Source organism: Myotis daubentonii, chromosome 9, assembly GCF_963259705.1.
Source record: "Myotis daubentonii chromosome 9, mMyoDau2.1, whole genome shotgun sequence".
Lineage (NCBI taxonomy): Eukaryota > Metazoa > Chordata > Mammalia > Chiroptera > Vespertilionidae > Myotis > Myotis daubentonii.
In genome coordinates this window covers 39,099,927-39,121,960 of record NC_081848.1, presented here as the reverse complement: position 1 = coordinate 39,121,960, position 22,034 = coordinate 39,099,927, and the positions used below count along the sequence as shown (strand labels likewise).

Here is a 22,034-nt window from a genome sequence, read left to right as displayed (position 1 = left end):
CTTGACCCTAACACAAAAGTGACTGACTGGGCATGCCTGCAGATGGCTCACTGTTATAAAGTTATGTGCTACTTATTATTAAATCACCATAGACAATGTAGTAAAATATACTAGGAATAAGAAATTGTACCTGGAACATAAGTGTTAAATACAAATAATGTGGCCTGCTAAAGACAGCTTTTGCAACCGTGTGAAATAATTAGGCTGTCTATTCAGAATTCAGCAGGTGGTAGTATCAAAGACATAGCAAACCCCTGACTTCAGGCTTCGCCACGTCTGGCAGAATATCACTGCCACCATCTGAGAGGGTTTCAACTGAAGAAACAGGGAAGACTTGAAAAGCTGCGCTCTAACCATCCCCCAAACTTATGACCTCTGATACCCTTTACTGAAAATGCATTTTTTGAGCTTATCTCCAGTAAAATATAACTTTTGTAATATTTTCATATTAGAGAGCATCTTCTACCAAAGAATCAAACTCTGCTAGACCCAACCAGCCAGAACAAAACAAGTGCTAAAGGAAGATACAAGCAAAGTTCAGTAGGAGCCCAGATAGATCTCTCAGCTGAGCCTGGGAGAATGCAGAGTTTTAACAGGCTGAGGAAGAGCCTAAGGGAATGACAGGAGCAGAAGCCCAGGATGAAGAAGGTTAGGGACCTGGAAATATAGGTTGAATGCAAAAGTGGTAAGAGAGAAGCCAGGTTCTATAAAAACCCGTACCTCACAGACAAAAATGAAGCAAAACAGGCTTGGTTTAGTGGTTTCCCAAAACCAGGGGCTTCTCTGCATACACCAGTTACCTGTAACAGCTCTTTAGCCGAACCTCTCTTCTCCACATCCATCTCAAGACAGCGGTTCAGAAAGTCCCGGAAGATAGATGACAGCTTCTCTGGGTTCTGCAGCTCTGGGGTCCCATTGGTGGCGATGAGGTACAAGGCCTGACAAGACAAGTGGAAAATCACCTTAGGCTCCAAATGAGGTTCTCACTTGGTCCCAGACATGCCCTCTAGAAATAAGGTCAGCTGCTTTATGCTTCTAGGACACAAAGAGGCAGCTTTGGTATAGTGGAAAGACTATGACCAAGGATCAAGTTTAACATTGACAAGCCATGTGACCACGTGCAAGCCAGTGAGCTTCCAACTTTCTCATCTGTAAAACACGGATGATAATAGTGCTTATCCCACACGTCTGTAAAAATAAAACAAGGCAGTATATTGGAAAGCACTTGGTAAATGATGACGTGTGCTACATACCTAAAGGTTAATTATTATTCTCGATTACAGATCTCTAGGTTTCAGTATGCATTTGAAATGGGACTAGCAACACTCACTCTCAGAGGGTTTTCATTGAGGTACGGGGGCTCCCCTTCAATCATTTCGATGGCCATGATGCCCAGGGACCAGATATCAACCTTGGGCCCATAGGCTTTCCGCGTCACAACCTCTGGTGCCATCCAGTACGGGGTTCCCACCATGGTGCTCCGTTTGCTTTGCTCTGGGGTGATTTGGGCACAGAATCCAAAATCAGCTAGAAAAAGAAAAGAAGGAAAGGAATTGTGTTTAGGGTACTCTTTCGTGAGTATTGACTATATGCCTACCCCCAGGTTTCAATCTCTGCCTCACTCCCTCTCTCTCCAAAGCTGGAGTCACATAATTGCCACTTTCATGCCCAGCGCCTAGCCTGGCCCCTGTTCAACCTTAAAGAGAAGTAGGAGCAACATAACAAATATCACCTCTGGCCTTTTATCCATCCTCAAGCCGAAAGGACTAGACATTAAAGTCCAAGCTGCCCATTTGGCCTTGATTACTTGCTCCAATTCTTCTTTCTTCTTGAAAACAATCCCCATATCCCAAAATCCGGCAGGTAGGTCCTTGCTTTACTTCCTGGGCATGAGTCTCAGACTTAATCTCTAATCACTTACAATGAGGCAGGGCCCTACTTTTATCAGTTCCTCACCCTGTGGCCAGAGCAGAGACTGAGAACAGTCTCCCCATCCACCTATGACACAACCTGTTTGTCTGGACTACTGGTCCTTACACTTTTATTCTGACTGAAGTTCATTTAGATTACATTGCAATTATATGTTTATTTAAATTACGAGGCCTTTGATAGGAAGGACTATGTCTTCTCACTCATTTTTTTTATTCCAAAAGGGTCTGGAATATAACAGACATATAATACTGAATGGATGACTGAATGACAAATATTACACTAAACTCATTTTTGTAATTATGTATTTCATGTAGACTGAGAACTACTTGAAGACAGGCAAAAGCGTCCTCCGTATCCATCAGAAGACCTAGCACATAGGGGGCATTCAGCACATTTTTTTTTGGCTAAATGTATAAATGAATGAAAAAAAATGACACCTTATATAGTAGTAATATAAAGATCTGAGGAAATGCTCTTTGGTGAGTGCTCTAGCTACTATTATATGAACACTGTCCCACAGGAGACACGGTCCCACTGGGAAGAGAAGCATTATCACTCCTACTCACTTAGCTTGACAGAGCCATCCATTCCCAACAGGATGTTGTCACTCTTGATATCTCTGTGAATGACCTGGTTGGAATGCAGAAACTCCAAAGCTTGCAGGCACTATTGAAGTGGTGTGGGCAGGGGGAGAAAGAAAGGACATATAATACGAAGACTTACAGGAAGTCAACTAATCCAACTTCCTAATTCTATGATAAAGTGAGGCTCCAACAAGTAAAAGGACTTGCTCCAAATGAGCGGCATAGATAGGTCTAGATCCTAGTCTCCTGTCTCCCAGTTAAGCATTCCTCTAACACTCCATGCTGCCTTATATCTTTACTAGAGGGGCAGGTCCCTCAGCCCGGCCTGCACCCTCTTGCAATCCAGGACCCCTTGGGGGATGTCCAACTGATTAGGCCTAAACCAGCAGTCAAACATCCCTCTCACAATCCAGGACCACTGGCTCCTAACTGCTCACCTGCCTGCCTGCCTGATTGCCCCTAACCACTCTGCCTGCCTGCCTGTCTCATCGCCCCTAACTGCTTACCTGCCTGTCTGATTGCCCCTAACCGCCTCTGCCTCGGCACCCGCCACCACAGCTTTGTCCGGAAGGACGTCCAGAATGACGTTGGCAAGGTCGTTCGGCTGTCTGGTTTAGCATATTACGCTTTTATTATTATAGATTATACCTTATTTATTATACCTTACTATAATATACCGTATAGCAGTTTTCTTTCAGTACGTGAGTTCCTCCAATATATTTTATTTTGGAGTTTTTTACAGAGCATTAGATACTTGGCAAAGAACCTGAGACCCCCCAAAAAAAGTACTGAGGAAGAATGGAAAGAATTTTGTAATAATAAAACTGGAGGAAAGTGACAAATAAAGTCATATTTGGGAAACTAGGCATCTGGAACTGATATTAGAAGCAGTAAAGTTAGAAGGATAATCTTATTTTAGAGATAATTTATATTGTTTGGGGTATGCTAAATCTATATACCTATAAGCATTTGTAGACAATGTCCAGTAAGCAATTGAACATAAGAGTCTTAAGTTCTATACAGAGGTCTAGACTTGAGATAAATATTTATGAGTCATATGTGAAGAGGTGATTTTTTTTTTAAGTTATAGAAATGGTTGGAACTGGCAAATGTTATAGAAGATAAGAGGAGAAAGAAAAAAAACCTTAGAAAACACCTATACTTAGCAGGCAGAATGAATAACATAGAGACTGAATGGAAGAATGAAAGTGCCTGGTTCTGCCACTCCTGATGGACAAAATCATTCCAGATAAATCACTTACTCTCTGGGCTACTGTTTCCCCATCTATAAAATGCTACTGAATCTACTAAGTTAAGTCCAGAACCCAAAGCTAAAATTTTAGAAGCTTCTACCAAATTAAAAACCATCTATAACAATAAAAGTGTAATATGCTAATTAGACTGCCTGTCCTTCCGAATGACCTTTCAGATGAAACCTGGGTCCTGGGTGCCTGTTGGCAGCTGGGGGGAAGCCCGGGTCCCAGGTGCCAGAGGGAAGCCAGTGCTGGCAGCCAGAGGAAGGAAGGCCTACTCTTGCACAAATTTCGTGCATCGGGCCTCTAGTAAAGATATAAACCAATATGAAAATGATATTTAAATGTTCTCAAATTAATACTTTATTTTTAAAAGCATACTAATGGCTAAATTAAAAATAAACCAATATCCAGAAGTGGCTATTCCCTATAAAGGTAATAGTTGTTTTCCTTAGGAGGCTGAAAACCCTGGCCTCTGAATGTCAAAAATTATGAACAAAAAGGATGATTTCAAGAAATTGGAACCCTCATGCACTGCTAGGAGAAATGTAAAATGGTACAGCCACTTTGGAGAACAATGTGGCCATTCCTCAAAATGTTTTCCTAGGCATATACCCAAGAGAAATTAAAACATACATGCAGCCCTGGCCCATGTGGCTCAGTTAGTTGAAGTGTCAGGTCACATACCCAGGTTGTGGGTTTGATCCCCAGTCTGGGTGCGTACAGGAGGCAACTGATTGAACTTTCTTCTCTCTCTCTCTCTCACTCTCTCTCTCTCTCTCTCTCATCAATCAAAAACATATCATTGGGTGAGGATTAATAATAATAAAAAAATACATCCAAACAAAAACGTATGCATGAATGTTTATAGCATTATTCACAATAGCCAAAAAGTGGAAATGACCCAAATGTCCATCAACTGATGAACAGATAAATAAATGCAATCTGATTTGCTATTAAAAGGAATAAAGCACTGCTATGTTCTATAATAAGGATGAACCTTCAAACCATTATGCTAAGTGAAAGAAGCCAGTCAAAAATAAGCAAATACTACATGATTGCATTTATATGAAACCCAAAACAAGCAAATCTATAGGAGTGGGGTGAGTGGAAAGTGACTGCTAACAGGTATGGAGTTTCTTTTTGGGGTGATAAACTTGTTTATGGTGATGGTTGTACAACTCAATATACTAAAAACAATAAAAGTATATGCCTTGATTGAGTGGATCAAAATTCAAACTCCAAAATATTGTTTCTTCTATATGCATCTGCTTTTGCACCATCATAAAGTCAAAATGTCATAGGTGATCCAACATAAGTCAGGACCACCTGTGCTTTAGATGGGTGAATTATATCTCACTAAAGCTTTTTTAAAAAGTGGGATGATCTCTATTAGAACTCAATGAAACAGCAATGCCATCTATTTATGCAACATTTAAAAATTCTTCAAAGTGCTTTTTGATCCATATGGCACCCCTAAGGTATATATACTCTGTGCATTTCCATTTTAAAGATAAATAATCTGAGGCAAATTGATTTCCTTGAGTACACATGCATGTATCATGCATGTATTTTTAACTAGTGAAAGTAGGTTTCTGGGGTGAGTGAAAAACATCTTAGACATTACAATGGTTTGTGGTTTCCAAAGGGTCACAGTACATAAACAGATATTCAACATAATGTACCTATGATATTAAAATTTCATGGGGGCAATGTGATTAGAAAAAAATGTCTTCAAAGGCTCTTTGAGGTGGAGGCAGAAATAATGGGGGAAAAGTTGAAACACTGCATCAGTGGTACAGAAAAGAAGTCAGACCTAAGAATCCCAAGCTGGTATTAATTCCATTAACCTATTGTACTTGTTCTAGATCACAGGGTTTTTAAAGTAAATACTGTCATATTAAAAAATACTGTCATATTTTCTAGGACAGTACTGATTTCACATGCTTTTGTTTCCTAATATTTATTAAATATACAACTACATAAATTCATCTGTATGCCTCCAGGTGTTATATCATCAAACCTCAATCATACTATTGGACACATCCCCATAAAACTCTGAACCTAATATAATCTTCTACTTTCCCTTTCCCCAATTCCCAAACTTTTCTCTGGGCTATTGAAAAGTTCCAGTCTCATATCAGCAAAACATCCAATATCCTCAACTTCTCTGAATATTCCCTTCATCTTCTCACTCTAATGACAACGTGGCTATCCTCTGAGTGCTGCTCATGGAGCCTTTACAGAGAGAGCCTCCCCCTTCTTACTCCAGCACGTTACAGACCTCAGACACTTAATAGCAAAGAGGAGAAAGGAGAATACCCATTTATGCTTTGCTTTCTATTTCTTTTGCCTGGAAATATTTTACCCTAGACTTTTAGCTTGGCTTACTTCCTCATATCATTCAGATCTTTATTCAAACCTATGCAAAGCCTTCCCTGATGACTCTGTCTAAAAAAGCAATTCCTCTGTCACCACCTTCTTACTCTGCTTCCTAGGAAACCTCATAGCACATATGATTAAAATATATGTCCATATAAAAGAGAGAAAAATATTACAAAGTGTTTATAGCAGTTATCTTTAAGGGTTGAAATTATGAGTGACTTGATATATATTTTGGTACTTTTTAATTTTTCTATAATCGGTATATCCCATATAATAAGGAGCTAATATGCTAATTAGAGCAGACAGCGGAAAGACCTTCCGGAACGACCTTCCGGAACAACCAGTGGGGGGTCGGGGCCACAGGGTTGCGAGGGCCTACTCTTGCACGATTTTTGTGCATCAGGCCTCTAGTAATTTTATAATCGGAATAAAGTTATCTTTAAAGAAAAAAAATCATGGTGATAGAAATTTCAAAACAGGTATAATGAAAGAATGATGGGAGAGTCTGACTTCCCATCTAATTTCTCCCACCTGCACAGTGCCCAGGCTGAGATCCCACCAGATGTTGAACACTGACAGACCTGGGTATGGAGACTACATCCTGCTCAAGGCTGGTTTGGCCACTGGCCTTACCTCACGGCAAACAGCTGCAATCTGGCCTTCATCCATGCAGGTTTCCGTCACCACATCTGTCAAAGAGCCTCCAGCCAAGTATTCCATGACAACCCACAGCTCATCTCCCACGAGGTAACTGTAGGATAAAGGGTAAGAAGGATCAGAGTACACTGAGTCATAGAACTGGGTTTCAAAGGCTCAGCACGTAGACAGAGTGAACCTGCACTTCGAATGGAGGCGTTGCCTTCTCCTTTAACACTTCCACCATCCATCAGTCCCAAAGGCCCTATCTCTCTGACAGGACCTGTCCATACCTGTCCAAGTAGTTCACAATATTTGGGTTCTTATTTTCCCTCATGACCAGTATCTCATTAATAATCAGCTCTTTCTTCGGCTGCTGCTGAAGGTTCATCTGCTTAATGGCCACCTGAAATCAGAGTGCATTCGATACACAATTAGAGTCACTCAGTACTTACTGAGCATCTACTAAGTACCAGACCTTAAACACTAAGCAGAGATGATTAAGATATGATCTTACCCTTGAAGAATTCACAATTTATTAACATAGCCCAGTGGTACTCAATATGAGCTCCCTAGACCAGCAGGATCAACATCTGGAAACTTGTTGAAAATGAAAATTTTCAGGCTCTAGCCAGTCCTAGAAATTTTGTATTTTAATAAACCCTCTAGGAGATTCTGATATGCACCAGTTTGAGGATCAACCTTGCTACTAAATAAAATAGTCATATTAAAAAATACTTTTTAAAATCACAGTATAAAAGAGGTGTGCTATAACAAAAGTCCATACAAAATACTACAGGAACATATTTGGCAATGTAGAGACTTCAGAGAGGGGAAAATGACTTTTTAAACTTGGTGTGGAAAGACAAATCAGAGTGGACCAATTAAGAGAGAAGACAAAAAAAGGATAAAATCCCTATACTACTTGTGTATGAAAAAAGATCTTGATAGGTTTCTTGTCTATAGAAATAAATCGGTTTCCACATAATACAAATATAAGGTATAGGTTAGTTTCCAAGGCACTTTTTTATCTATCTTTTCTGTGTCAGGTACTATCTAAGGTATTCTCAATTTTATTTCATTTAATCCTCCGAAATAACAAATTCAACATTACTGCTGACCCCTTTTGACAGATAAGGAAATTGTGTTTGAGAGGGATATGTGAATTGCATACATATGGCTGAAGGGTAACACATTGACCTAAAGACATCTTACATTAAGTATAGTAAGCCCTTGTAACATATGTTAAGATTTGGAGCCATGGAGTGCCTTTGGAATTCCCTCAGGCCATCTCGAAGGATGGAATAGTATTCTTGAACCTCACAGAAGTCACTGCTGGTAGCAGAAAGGAAGAACAGAGGCGGACAGAAGATAACATAGAGGCAGTGGCAGGACCTCAGGGATCATTTGTAATAGCTACTGACTAACTATGGCCTAGGCTACATGCCCTTCACACCTAATCAGACCCCTCCTCTTCAGGCCAGCAGACAGCACTCCTATAACAGAAAAGGAATTGGACCTGAACTCTGAGGATGTAAGCTCCAGGGCTGAGTCTGCCCTTACTGATCTTGACCAATCACAAGCTCTCTACGCCTCAGTCTCTTCATCAATACACTGAGGATAATAATACCAACCCTGGTTCCCTTCCTCCCAGGATTGGTTTGAGGACTAAATGAGATAGTGGCCAATGTGTTACTCATATTCAAAAAGAAATTTAAATGATAAAGTAAGGCAACAATGAAAATGCTAATCACAGTAATAACTGCATTTGATAAGTACCTGGCACAGAGCAGCAAGAATGACAACATCAACAGGAACAATAGCAAAACCCAACCACCCTCCCACCACTATTTTTTGAATGCCTACTATGTACCAGGCCCGGAGGTTAGGTACTCTGCTTACATTATGTCAGTAAAATCTAACAACAACCCTGTAAGTAAAAATCATTACCTGCATTTGCAGGTAAGGAAATTGAGATTTAACATTTACAAGAAAATTGCCTAAAGTCATAATCAGTGCCCACAGGGCCACATGACTCCAAAGCCTCTTCCAGTCTCTTCTATTACACACATTCCCTCTAAACAATAGGCTTGAAAAATAATAGTTCAATCTGCCACTGGAAGACTTCCCAGCACTAACATACGGTCTTCCTATAGGTCACAGACAATAGCTCAGCTCATCCCAGGGGACAGCCCCTCGTAAGCACTTACTCCCGAAGCCTGGAGATTTAGACTCCCTGGGCAGGAAGCAAGGTCTTCCTGACCACACTCATTAGCCACCCTAATGGACTTCCATTCATAGTTTTATAACCACAAGGCAGGCACGTAGGGAAGTCAAGTTTGTTTCCTGTGGGTAGCTTCTCATACACGCAGCCTCCAGGCCTTTCAGGAACTACCCACCATGAGCCAGCCTCCCATTAAGGGCTGTAAAACCCAAGAGGCCAGAAACATAACAAGGAACCCTAGCGCCTAAACCGAGCTCTGCAGCCCAGAAAGCCCAGCTTTAGGTTTTGGAATCAAAAGTTTCTAACCCAGTCCTTGCGAACTGTACCACCCTACAAGTCATTTAAACTCCCTGTTACCTACATCATAGGGACTTTTAGAACGGGCATAACCTCCTGTTTTCCAGATCTCTGCCTCCAATTCACCATATTTAAAATTGACACAATGATACCACCCTTCCTTCCTCACCATTATTTCAATACAGGTTCCTCTCGGCACTCTAAGTCTTTTAGGTGTACACAATGGAAAATATGGTCTGTTGCATTTGTATATGATTTTGGGGGAAAGGGGATAAAACCATTTTATCGAGGGCCTTCAGGAGAGGTGTGAGGGGCTGGGAGGACAACGAGATCCGCCATCCTCCGCTCAGCCAGATCTCCCGCTTCACAGCCACTGGAAAGCCATTTAGATACGATTGTAATGCCTCAGTGCTGCGGCAGCACTGAATCTTTCACATAGTGTCCCTATTGAGCTAAGAAGGGTTAAAATTTAACCAAAAAACCAGTAGAGCTGAAGGAGCAATAGTTGGTTATAGACACTCACCTCCTGTCCTGTGGCCACATCCATTGCTGTATACACAGTGCCTGAAGCACTGAACAACAGGTCAGGGAGAGAGAGAGGAAAAACATAGGTATTAAGTGAGGTGGTACTTGTCAAATGCAAATCTACACACAATTTGGCAATACAGGGTTTATAACAGCAGCAAAAATAATCTTCCCCACTGCCCACCCCCACCTTCTCAGATTTGAGGGGCAGTATGTAGTAGCAAAGAGCATACAGGCTCTAGTGGCCAAAAGATCTGAGTTCCAATCTAGAACATCTACCTAGTATCTACTAGATATACAATCTTGAGCAAGTTATTCTCTAAGTTTCACTTTCCTCGTTTGCAAAGTGAAGGTAAGAGTATAAGAGTGTATAAGAGAATTTAAATCAATTATTTATTTATGCTCTCAAGAGGATATGTGAATTTCATTATAAAACAGTTTTGTATTTTTCATTCTTTCTAAGCATAAAATATTTAATATGCTTTTTAAATACATATGCTCCCAGAAAATCTGATATTTCTACCCCAGCCCCAAGGTATCCTCACTATACATGTACCCATATGTGTGCGCACACACACACACACACACACACACACACACACAAAGAGAAAAGGGAGTGGGAGGGAGAGAAGTACTAGGAATAATGCTAGAAAAGTAATCATGTCCACCTAAAATAACTAAAAACCTCATTTTATGCCTATAACTATGAATAGTTATGCCTATAACTATAACTGCATATTTGTAGGTGATGATATGCAGCAATATTTGTAACTTTACATGTCATATGTCAGATAAGAAATTTAATTCCATGTATTGCCAAAAAAAAAAAAAAAAAAGCATTTTAGCAAGCCCTGAGATTATGCTTCGCAGGGAAGTCGGGACAATTCAGGGAGAAAAGTCACTTGTAAGTTGCCTTAGAGTTAGAAATTATGGTCACCAGCTTCCTAACCACCACTCTTTAGTTGAGATCCTAGCTACATGCCAAAAAAATTGTGATCATAAGATATGGACTATCAAAAAGGACTGTATTATTTGCATTGGCGGCTATTCCCACTGACTCATCATCCTGCCTCTAGCCATCTTCTGTCATAAAGCTGGTGTCTAACTTCCTGTGCCCATCCTCCCCCATCCCACCAGATGAACCATTCTTAAAAGGCCTTGGGGGTGGACATCTCTATGATTTCAGAAGTCTAGAAAGCAACTCGGGCCCACTGGTTAGTACTTGATTGTTTCTACCTTGAATAGACATATGTTTAGATATGAATTGTGGGGCAAAAAAATCCTCCGGTCTTAAAGGGAAGAACAAGCAAATATTATAATAGCACTAATTCATCATAATTATGTGGCATTTGTGTTTTTTTTGAAATCATGGCATGTGAAATCATCAGCACAGGTGATTAATAAATATTTCATTCCTCCCTTACACTAACAGACCTGTCAAATAAGCAGGGAAAGCACATTTTGTAGATGTTGCCTCTTTATGGGCTTCACACATCTGAATTTTTTTAAAAATCATAAATTCGGGACGTGAAAGGCACAGAATCTACAATTGCTCTCCCTTAAATTTATGGATGAAGAAACTGAACTCCAGAGATGGGACCCGACTTGCCCACACTTGTCTGTACATCTGCTACGTTCTCAGTACCTCAATGTAATTAGCTGAGGAAATGCCGTACCAGATTACTCTTACTTCCTTCTCAAGATGTTAACAACCTTATATCAGTTCAGACTCACGAAAGCATGTCTAGTAGAAAAAGCACTCCAACAGGAAAAAAAATAAGATTCACACAAGTCCAGGGTTGTTTTAAGGATTAAACAACAGATGCAAATAACTGATGTAAGCTGTAGAATGCTGTATAATCAAAACATCAGTAAATTATACAATTTATTTTATTTTATAAATGAGGCCCTTTATTTTATTTCCAGGAAGTTTTGGAATCATAAGGAAAAAACTAAAACAGAAAATTTCAATGACTTCATTAGCAATAATGCTTTCATTCAACTAACACTGAGATGAGAGCTTTCCATAAGCCAGGTAATTTTTTTATTGTTTCTTTTTAATTTTAGCTATTTCTGTAGGTCTATAAAAATCTCATTATTTTTATTTTTCATATAGAGATATAACTTACCTAAAGTAATTTGCACAAATCTTAAGTGAACAACTTGATGATTTTTCAATAGGTATACACACGTGTGCACCACCAACAACACACACCCCTGAAGGTTCCTTCATGCCCCTTCCCAATCAGCATTCCCCTCTCAGACGCAACAATTTCTCTGGCTTCTATTAGCATATATTAGTTTTGCCTGTTCTTGAACTTATATTTATATAAATAAAATCATAGAGTTTCTGTTCTTTTATGTCTGGCTTCTTTTGTTCAAAATAACGGTCAAATGCTTTTTAAGAAATCACAGTATAGGGGTGACCCTTGAACAACACAGGGACACTGACCTCCTGTGTAGCCACAAATCTATGTACAACTTTTGATTCCCCAAAAGCTTAACTACTAAAAGCCTACTGCTGACCGGAAGCCTTACTAATAACATAGTCAATTAACACATATTTTGCCCATTATATGTGTTATATACTGTATCCTTACAATAAAGTAAGCTAGAGAAAGTAAAATGTTAAGAAAAGCAGCCCGGCCCCCATGGTTCAGTGGTTGAGCCAGTGGTTGCAGGCTCAATCCCCAGTGTGGGGCACCCAGGAGGCAGCAAAATCAATGACACTCTCTCATCATTGATGCTTCTATCTCTCTCTCCCTCTCTCTTCCTCTCTGAGAGAATCAGTATATATACACACACTTTAAAAAATAAAATCATAAGGAAGAGAAAATACGTTTACAGTATTTATGGAAAACTTGTACATAAATGGACCCGTGCAGCTCAAACCTGTATTGTCCAAAGGTCAACTGTATTCTAATTCTTTGTTTGACTATCTCCTGTAGACATGAGATCTTTGACAGCAGAAACTGTGTTTGATTCATAGCTGTATTCCCATTGCCTGGTACATAACAGGACTTAATTAAGATTTGCTGAGCTCAGTACACGGAGGGCAGCATACAAGATGCAGAGAAGGAACCAGAGAGGAGAAGACTATCCACCTAGAAAAACGGGTCCTGCTATACTAGCAGAAGGGTCTGCAATTGAGTCTTTCATTTCATATTAGTGCTGGTAGAGCTGAGCACCAGGTAAACAGGGTTAATCTGAAAAAGCAGAGCTGTTATTTGGGAAGCATGTTTTATACTAAGAAAATAAATGGTTTTTCAATTCTCATTGCAGGGGTATTTTTAGCAACATGGTTGGCTAATGGCACATCTCTCTTATTAAGCATAATTCTGCCAAACCTGAAGTCAGCCTAACATAACACCTTCAAATGGGTGAGGGGTGAAGTGGAGAAAGAAGAACAAGGTTTCTGAGAGGCAAAACAAAAGCAAAATCACATGCACCAGTACACACAATTTCAAGTCACTTTTCCAGGTAAAGAAAATGCCCCTACTAACCCTTGTCCAATCTTCTCAAACCGTGTATATTTCTTCTTAGGATCGCCCACACTCACTATGCTTCCTGTGAAAGAAACAGAGACCAAAAATCATTTTTCCCCCTCAGATCAAGATACGAAACAGGCCCCATGTTTCTCCAAACCCTGGAGTTGGCAAAGGTACCTCCAATACCCAAAAACCATACTAAGGAGATCCTAAACTTTCCCCCAAAAGTTTCATCTCCTTACCCTTTTATTCATAGTAATCTATTCCATTTCTAAATTCCTGAGAACCATTTATTAATTTTTAATTCATTCATTCAATAAACATTTACTCATTTAATATGCTCGCTGACCATGTGCCAAGCTCTATGTTGAGTGCTAGGAATAAAAGATAGATGAGACAGTTAAGACCGTCTCTGCTCTCAAGAAGCTCAGTTTCATGGAGGAGACAGACAAGCATAAAGTCCCATGGAAAAATAATAATCATTGCACTAGACGGCAAGGGTTACAGAAAGAGGCACAAAATACAGACTGGAAAGGCTTCAGATAGGAGGTGATATCTGGACTGATTTTTACAGGGTAAATAAGAGTTAGGTAGGGAGAGAAAGTTGAGAAGGGGTCACAGAAGGAAGTACATCAAGTGCAAAGAAAGAGGTACGAGAGAGTTCACTGAGTTTTACGATTTGTATTCTAGAGATGGTGAAAATGAGGCCCACAGAAGGGAAGATACTTCCTCCCAAGGTCACACAGCACATTGGTGTCAGGGCTAAGATTAGGAGTTTGGTTTTCCAGCTCCCAGTCCAAAGTGCTTTCCACTGATCACCTCCAACTGGCCCCCACTGACGGCCTGCTTGCCCCCAACTGGCCCCCCTGCTGGTCTGCTTACCCCCAACGGCACCGCCCCCCACCAGCCTGATCACCCACAACTGCCCTCCCCTCTTGGCCTCTAACTGCCTCTACCTTGGCCCCACCACCATGGCTTTGTCCAGAACATCTGGAAGGTCTCCTGGAGGGTCTCCCAGTCTAATTAGCATATTACCCTTTTATTAGTATAGATAGAGGCCTGGTGCACGGATGGGGGCCGGCTGGTTTGCCCTGAAGGGTGTCCCTGATCAGGGTGGAGGTTCCCTTGGGGTGTGGGGCAGCCTGAACAAAGGGCCTGTGGTGGTTTGTAGGCCAGCCACGCCCCCATGGGGTGAAGGTCCCCACTGGGGGTGTGTGGCCAGCCTGGGTGAGGGGCTGATGGCTGTTTGCAGGCTGGCCATGGCCCCCCGTGACCCAAGCTCCCAGGCCCTTCTTTTTTTCTTTTATTTTTCAGTGCCTCGGAGGGAAGCAGGTATCTGGGATTTATTTATCTTCTATAATTGAAACTTTGTAGCCTTGAATGGAGGCCAGGGCTGGCCAGGGCGGGCAGGAAGCTTGGCTTCCTCCATTGCCAGGGGCAACCCAAGCCTCCAGCTTGCTCCTGCTCTGTGGCCAACGCCACCTTGGTTGGGTTAATTTGCATACTCGCTCCTGATTGGGTGGTGGATGGGAAGCGATTAACCAAAGAACTTGCAGGCATATATGCATAACCCATGGACATAGACAATAGTGTGGTAAAGGCCTGGGGCAAGGGGCAGGGGTAGGCTAGAAGGGATCAATGGGGAAGAAGAGAGGACATCTGTAATACTTTCAACAGTAGAAATTTTTTTAAAAATTAAAAAAAGAATCAACCAGATGCTTCTGAAGTTAGAATTTGTTTAGGGTATATTGTGGATGCAAATAAAGTTACATTAAAAAAAAAAGCAAACCCTGTTTTTCCTCCCCAAAGCCAAGAGAAAGTACAAGAGCATAGAATTGAATATATTTGTTACTTTCTGATCCATGCTCCACTCTGTCCAGTTGCAGATGAGATTTGGTCATTCTACTTCTATCCTTCATGTTTCAACTACCTCCACATTCTAAATCCTATCCAGGGTTTCTTGCCTGGACCAGGGGAAGTTGTTTTCTACTCATAATAGAAAGTTTTATCTTTTGAGTCGTTGTTTTCCTTTGTATTTCTCTGTGCCCACCACTATCTCAGTTTCAGATCAAATTATATGGCCCTAGCCAGTTTGGCTCAGTGGACAGAGCGTTGGCCTGTGGACTGAAGGGTCCCAGGTTTGATTCCGATCAAGGGCACATCCCCGGTTGCAGGCTCAATCCCCAGTAGGGGGCATGCAGAAGGCAGCCAATCAATGATTCTCTCTCATCACTGATGCTTCTATCTCTCTCTCCTTCTCCCTTCCTCTCTGAAATCAATAAAATTATTTCAAAAAGATTAAATTATTATTGCCTTTGTATTACTTGACAAGTTGCAATTGCTTTGTTCCTAATTGCTTCCTACGGAAAACTGTTCTCTGCTTTTCTCCCAAGGTGTGGGTTAATAGATCAGCTGCTTCTGGTTTGAAAGATGTTTTCAGGTTGGCTCATAAAGATTTTTCTCCTGAGCCCCAGTTGGCCCTCCTCACCTGTAAGTAAGACCCTCTCGCAATCAAAACTGTGTTTATTCTGTTCTGAGTGTTGGTGCTATTATGGTGAATAATATTTACTCTTTCATCTCTAACACCTAGCATGGTGTCTATTTGTTGAATAAATGAGTTGGAGGTATATTTCCTGTTTTTAGGGTATTTGGAGTCAGATGGGAGAGCTTACCGTTGGAAGCTGTGGGTCCCTGGAATTCCTGTCCTCACATTTGACCTTTTCCCTTAAAATTGCCTCAGGCCTACTCACTAGATGTTTCAGGCTTAACTTTTTCAGGATGCTCAGTTCTAGCTGACATCTGGAGGCAGTTCATGGGAGGGGACATGTGGACCAAGTCAATGCCAACTTTCCCTGTAGCCTGACTGTAATAAATTACTTCCTTGCAGTAACCAGAGTCAGACAGTGCCTGGTTACATGTTTCTGTTTCTGGTTTGAAGGATCCCTTCAGCTCTCTACTCATTGATAAAGGATGATTGTCCCTGAACCCATTGGTTGGACAAGACATTGCGTTTCACTCTCCTTAGCTCTCCTTTCTCTCCTAAATCCTCTCCACGTCTTCACAGGTACCTTGGGGAAAGATGATCCAAAATTATATTTCCATAGTTTTCCATTTTCAAAACTACTTTTATTCCCCAATGAATGTGCTCTCACATTAATGTTTGAAATTAGAAGTTAGAACTTCTGATTCCTAGACTAGTGCCATTTTCATGTTATAATACTTCTGAAGATTTAGTGACTTTTGGAAATATGTGATTGACTTATTATGGTACTTAATTATTAATCATTGTGACACTTAATTGTGTTCTAAATCAAATTTCTCTCTTTTCTTCGATGGCCTAAAAGCCTTTTAAGAATTGTCTTACACATTTTTTGGTCACTTTATCCTTGATCACTTTTTCCAGATTTTTGCAGTCTGGCTTTGACATCTGTCACCTTTACTCAGGCTATAATTGCCCTAGAAATTTCTTTGCGTCCTGGAAATTGATACACCCACTGGTTTTACTGAGTTCTACCTTCCTGGATCTTTTTTTTTTTTTTAATTTAAACTTTATTTTCTTGTTTAAAGTATTACAAATCTTTATTACATATGTCACCTTTTCCCCCCATTGACCTTCCCCTGGCCTCCCCTAAACCCCAGCACATGCCTTTACCCCCCCCCCCCCCAGTGTCTTGTGTCCATTGGCTATGCTTATATGCATGCATATAAGTCCTTAGATTGATCTCTTAACCCTCCTCCCGCCGCAAAACTCCCCAGCCTTCCCGCTGTAATTTGACAGTTTGTTCAATGCTTCTCTGCCTCTGTATCTATCTTTTTGTTCATTAAGTTATAATGTTATTATCCATAAATGAGTGAGATCGTGTAGTATTTTTCTTTCACTGCCTGGCTTATTTCACTTAGCATAATGCTCTCCAGTTCCATCCATGCTGCTGCAAATGGTAAGAATTCCTTCTTTTTTATAGTAGTGTAGTATGCCATTGTGTAGATGTACCATGGTTTTCTAATCCACTCATCTGCTGATGGGCACTTAGGCTGTTTCCAGATCTTAGCTATGGTGAATTGTGCTGCTATGAACATAGGGGTGCATATATCCTTTCTGATTGGTGTTTCTGTTTTCTTGGGATATATTCCTAGAAGTGGGATCACTGGGTCAAATGGCAGTTCCATTTTTAAATTTTTGAGGTAACGCCATAAAGTGTTCCACAATGGCTGCACCAGTCTGCATTCCCACCAGCAGTGCACAAGTGTTCCTTTTACTCTGCATCCTCTCCAGCACTTGTCATTTGTTGATTTGTTGATGATAGCCATTCTGACAGGTATGAGGTGGTAACTCATTGTTGTTTTGATTTGCATCTCTTGGATGATTAGTGACTTCGAGCATGTTTTCATGTGTCTCTTGGCTTTCTGAATGTTCTCTTTCGAAAAGTGTCTATTTAGGTCCTTTGCCCATTTTTTGATTGGGTTACTTATCTTCCTTTTGTTAAGTTGTATGAGTTCCCTGTAAATGTTGGAGATTAAACCCTTAATCGGTGATAACATTGGCAAATATGTTCTCCCATGCAGTGGGCTTTCTTGTTGTTTTGTTGATGGTTTCTTTTGCTGTGCAGAAGCTTTTTATTTTGATGTAGTCCCATTTGTTTATTTTCTCCTTAGTCTCTCTTGCCCTAGGACAGTGATGGCGAACCTATGACACGTGTGTCAGAGGCAACACGCGAACTCATTTTTTTGGTTGATTTTTCTTTGTTATATGGCATTTAAATATATAAAATAAATATCAAAAACATAAGTCTTTGTTTTACTATGGTTGCAAATATCAAAAAATTTTTATATGTGACACGGCACCAGAGTTAAGTTAGGGTTTTTCAAAATGCTGACACGCCGAGCTCAAAAGTTCGCCATCACTGCCCTAGGATCTGTGTCTGTAAAGATACTGCTACAACATATGTCTGCAATTTTGCTGCCTATGGAGTCTTGTAGGGTTTTTATGGTTTCCCGTCTTATATTCAAGTCCTTTAGTCATTTTGAGTTTGTTTTTGTGTATGGTGTAAGTTGGTGATCTAGTTTCATTTTTTTGCATGTGCCTGACCAAATTTCCCAGCACTATTTATTAAAGAGGCTGTTTTGACTCTATTGTATGCTCTTGCCTCCTTTGTCAAATATTAATTGAGTATAATGGCTTGGGTCAATTTCTGGATCCTCTATTGACCAGCGGTTCTCAACCTGTGGGTTGCGAACAATGAAAATACATCCTGCATATCAGATATTTACATTACGATTCATAACAGTAGCAAAATTAGTTATGAAGTAGCAACAAAAATAATTTTATGGTTGGGGGTCATCACAACATGAGGAACTGTATTAAAGGGTCGCGGCATTAGGAAGGTTGAGAACCACTCTAATTAGAAAAGAGGATCAGAGTGACTATTTCCATCCAATATGACTAGAACCATGGCAGAGATAAGCACGGAATAGCACTGGGCCCCAGGGGAGGGTACCTCGCACAGACAGGAAAAGGTAGTTAGAAAGACTCTCCTAGAGTACATGCCCTTGACCAGAATCGAACCTGGGACCCTTCAGTCTGCAGGCCGACGCTCTATCCACTGAACCAAACCAGTCAGGGCTCTTTAGAAGGAAGATAAAACCTCAAAAAGAATGATGTATATAACGGATTAATTTCCAGAGCATTCCCAGATGCCATTTATGTTGCAAGTCTTCCTTCCTGAAGTGTTTTCAATTTTCAATTGAGGGGATATTTTAAAGCAAATAGATGAACCTGGTGAAAAGGAGAAAGAGAGTGAGGAGGGAGTGTGGGAAAGAGAGGCTTTGTAATGACTTCCATGTGAGGACAGCCTGGAACCCCTTTCTCCAACCTCAACTCGTTCCATCCTTTCTTTCACTTTATGGTTGGAACACATCATAATTCCCCAACTTGTACACCATTTTAAGCCTCTGGGGTCTTACTTGGACTGCTCTGTGTCCATGTAGAGTTCTTTTTCCCTCCTTTTGGTACGGATTCAAAACCCTCTGCCTTTCTCCTATCCTTCCTCTAGGGAAAAAGAAGAGAGGAGAAGAGCCCTGACAGGTTTGGCTCAGTGGATAGAGCATCAGCCTGCAGACTGAAGGGTCCCAGGTTCGATTCTGATCATAGGGTGGAGAGGAGGAGAAGGGAGAGGAGGAGAAGGGAGAGGAGGAGAAGGTTGTTCCTACAACCAGGATGGCAGATCTGTCTTCTCCTAGGTCAGTGGTTGGCAAACTGTGGCTCGCGAGCCACATGCGGCTCTTTGGCCCCTTGAGTGTGGCTCTTCCACAAAATACCACGTGCGGGCGCGCACGTACAGTGCGATTGAAACTTTGTGGCCCATGCGCAGAAGTCGGTTTTCAGCCTGGGCCAGTCTATTTTGAAGAAGTGGCGTTAGAAACAGCAAAGTGACGTTAGCCTTTGTTAAAAATCCTCTCAATGCTACTGTAACAGAATTAAATTTTCCTCCCTTTAATATTGACATTGGCAACTTTGAAATACAATTGCTGGATTTAAAAAACAAAGAACTGTGGAGCTCGAAATTTGAACATCTTTGTGCTGATATAGAAATATTGGAGAAAAACAAATGTGAACTTAGTTCACAGCACAAGTGGTTTGCTTTGAAAGACCTGGAGAAGGAAGATATATTGATTTTTAACACCTGGAATAGCATTCCTGACTCATATAATCAACTGAAAAAACTAGCGTTTGCTGTTCTTTACTTATTCGGGTCTACATATTTATGCGAACAATCATTTTCAAGCATGAACCTTATCAAGAGTAAATTGAGAAGTCGTCTTACTGATGAGAACCTGGAATCGTGCCTACAATTAAAAACAACATACAAACCTGACTTACCCAAACTTTCCAAGGAGATGCAAGGCCATTATTCACATTAGTGTTTGTCAGTCATTGTCATGATTTAATTTTATGACTATTGTAAGGTAAATTATAAGGAATTTAATTTTATCAATAAATAATATCATTATAAGTATGATGTCAAGTTTTATTCAATGTATCTATAGTTTAACTAAGACTTAAAACTTTAGCCCTGACTGGTTTGGCTCAGTGGATAGAGCGTCGGCCTGCAGACTGAAGGGTCCTGGGTTCGATTCCGGCCAAGGACGTGTACCTTGGTTGCGGGCACATCCCCAGTCGGGGGTATGCAAGAGGCAGGTGATCGATGTTTCTCTCTCATCGATGTTTCTAACTCTCTATCCCTCTCCCTTCCTCTCTGTAAAAAATCAATAAAACATATTTAAAAAAAAGACTTAAAACTTTAAGTAAAGTTTATTAAGTTAATTTTAGGGAACGTTGTGGAGTGAAAGATGTAGTGTCGAGGATTGAGAAAAGTATGTTGAGATGGTTTGGACATATAGAGAGGATGAACAAAAGGAGATAGACGAAACAAGTATACAAGACAAGTGTGGATGGGAGAGTTGGAAGGGGTCGACCTCAGCAAACGTACCTCAATCAGAGTGAGGACATTTTTAGTAAAGGCCAGCTTAGGAGTACCCTAATTAAGTTAATAACAATATACCTACCTATATAGTTTAAGTTTAAAAAATTTGACTCTCTAAAGAGATTTCACTCGTTGTACTGTTGATATTTGGCTCTGTTGACTAATGAGTTTGCCGACCACTGTCCTAGGTCAATGACAAACATACAAATAATTAATTTAAAAAAAATCAATCATAGCACTCTTTCCCACCACGTATAGACAAGGCCTCAGCCTTTGTCAATACAACATTATATACTATTAACTAGATAAAAGCTATTTATCATCTACATAACCCATGCCTAAGGGTGAGAAATACCTAGATCTTAACTTGAGCTATCCACATTCTCTCTCATCACATTCTCATCTTAATGTGGTATCCAATCGGGCTAGTGACTCAGAGGAGGTGGGAACAAGGGTAGGGTGAAGAGAAGCACAGTTTGTGGCTAAGATATCCAGCATAGCTAGCCAGCCACATACAGCAAGCCTAGGACGGAGATCTTGACAGCAACAAAATTCTGTCTTTGTGCTCAACCAATCATATAGCAGAGGAAGGTTCCGAAAGCTACAAAGTGCTTACGTAATTTCTCCAAGATCTCTTCATCAGACATTTTAGGCTTCTTCTTCTGCTTCTCGGTATTCCGGGTCAGAGCATCTGGAGGAGTGATGTTACTCTCCGTAGGTGAAATGGGAGATGTAGCCACATCCCGAGTTGGAGTAACAGGAAGTGGTTCAATCACAGACCGTGTGTAGACCTGCATTGTTGGTATAAGAATTGGACAAGGCCAGCCTCTGTTAGCATAGCGAAGCTCAGGAGCCTCTCTTAAATGTGCGTTAGAACACCCACAGAAAAACAAATCCCAACAAACTCATTCGTTCTCCCAGGTCAAAATCTATGTCCCTCCTCCTCTGTGCCAGGCCTATCCCCTGTGGTTGGAATGGCCTTCCTTGCTCTCAGTATACACGGCAAGGGTTAGTGAGAGTCTGAACAATGACGATATTCAATACAGGTTAGACAACTCTCAACAGAAATGATTTAAAGGAAATTCTATCATTGGATGGGAATCCCCTTCATCTCAAAATTCTATTGTTCCCCAAGCTGAAATGAATATCTTGTATTTGCACAGCACTTTGCACTAATACAACATTATCTCTTTTGAGCTGCTCCCTCTTTAAATCCTGAACCTTTGCAG

At 40.8% G+C, this 22,034-nt stretch overlaps 1 protein-coding gene across 5 annotated transcripts in view; it reads right to left on the bottom strand.

Annotated features, from left to right (window-relative positions):
* Nucleotides 1–22,034, bottom strand: part of PAK1 (p21 (RAC1) activated kinase 1) — a 124,856-nt gene that overhangs the window by 9,213 nt on the left and 93,609 nt on the right. For all 5 annotated transcript variants that reach the window (XM_059708368.1, XM_059708370.1, XM_059708369.1 and 2 more), the window contains 8 exons: nucleotides 21,422–21,596; nucleotides 13,340–13,403; nucleotides 9,835–9,883; nucleotides 7,084–7,196; nucleotides 6,788–6,905; nucleotides 2,499–2,598; nucleotides 1,331–1,527; nucleotides 801–938 (listed from right to left, as the gene is read on the bottom strand). In XM_059708368.1, coding sequence (XP_059564351.1) covers nucleotides 801–938; nucleotides 1,331–1,527; nucleotides 2,499–2,598; nucleotides 6,788–6,905; nucleotides 7,084–7,196; nucleotides 9,835–9,883; nucleotides 13,340–13,403; nucleotides 21,422–21,596 — 954 coding nt within the window. The remainder of the gene's footprint in view (nucleotides 1–800; nucleotides 939–1,330; nucleotides 1,528–2,498; nucleotides 2,599–6,787; nucleotides 6,906–7,083; nucleotides 7,197–9,834; nucleotides 9,884–13,339; nucleotides 13,404–21,421; nucleotides 21,597–22,034) is intronic.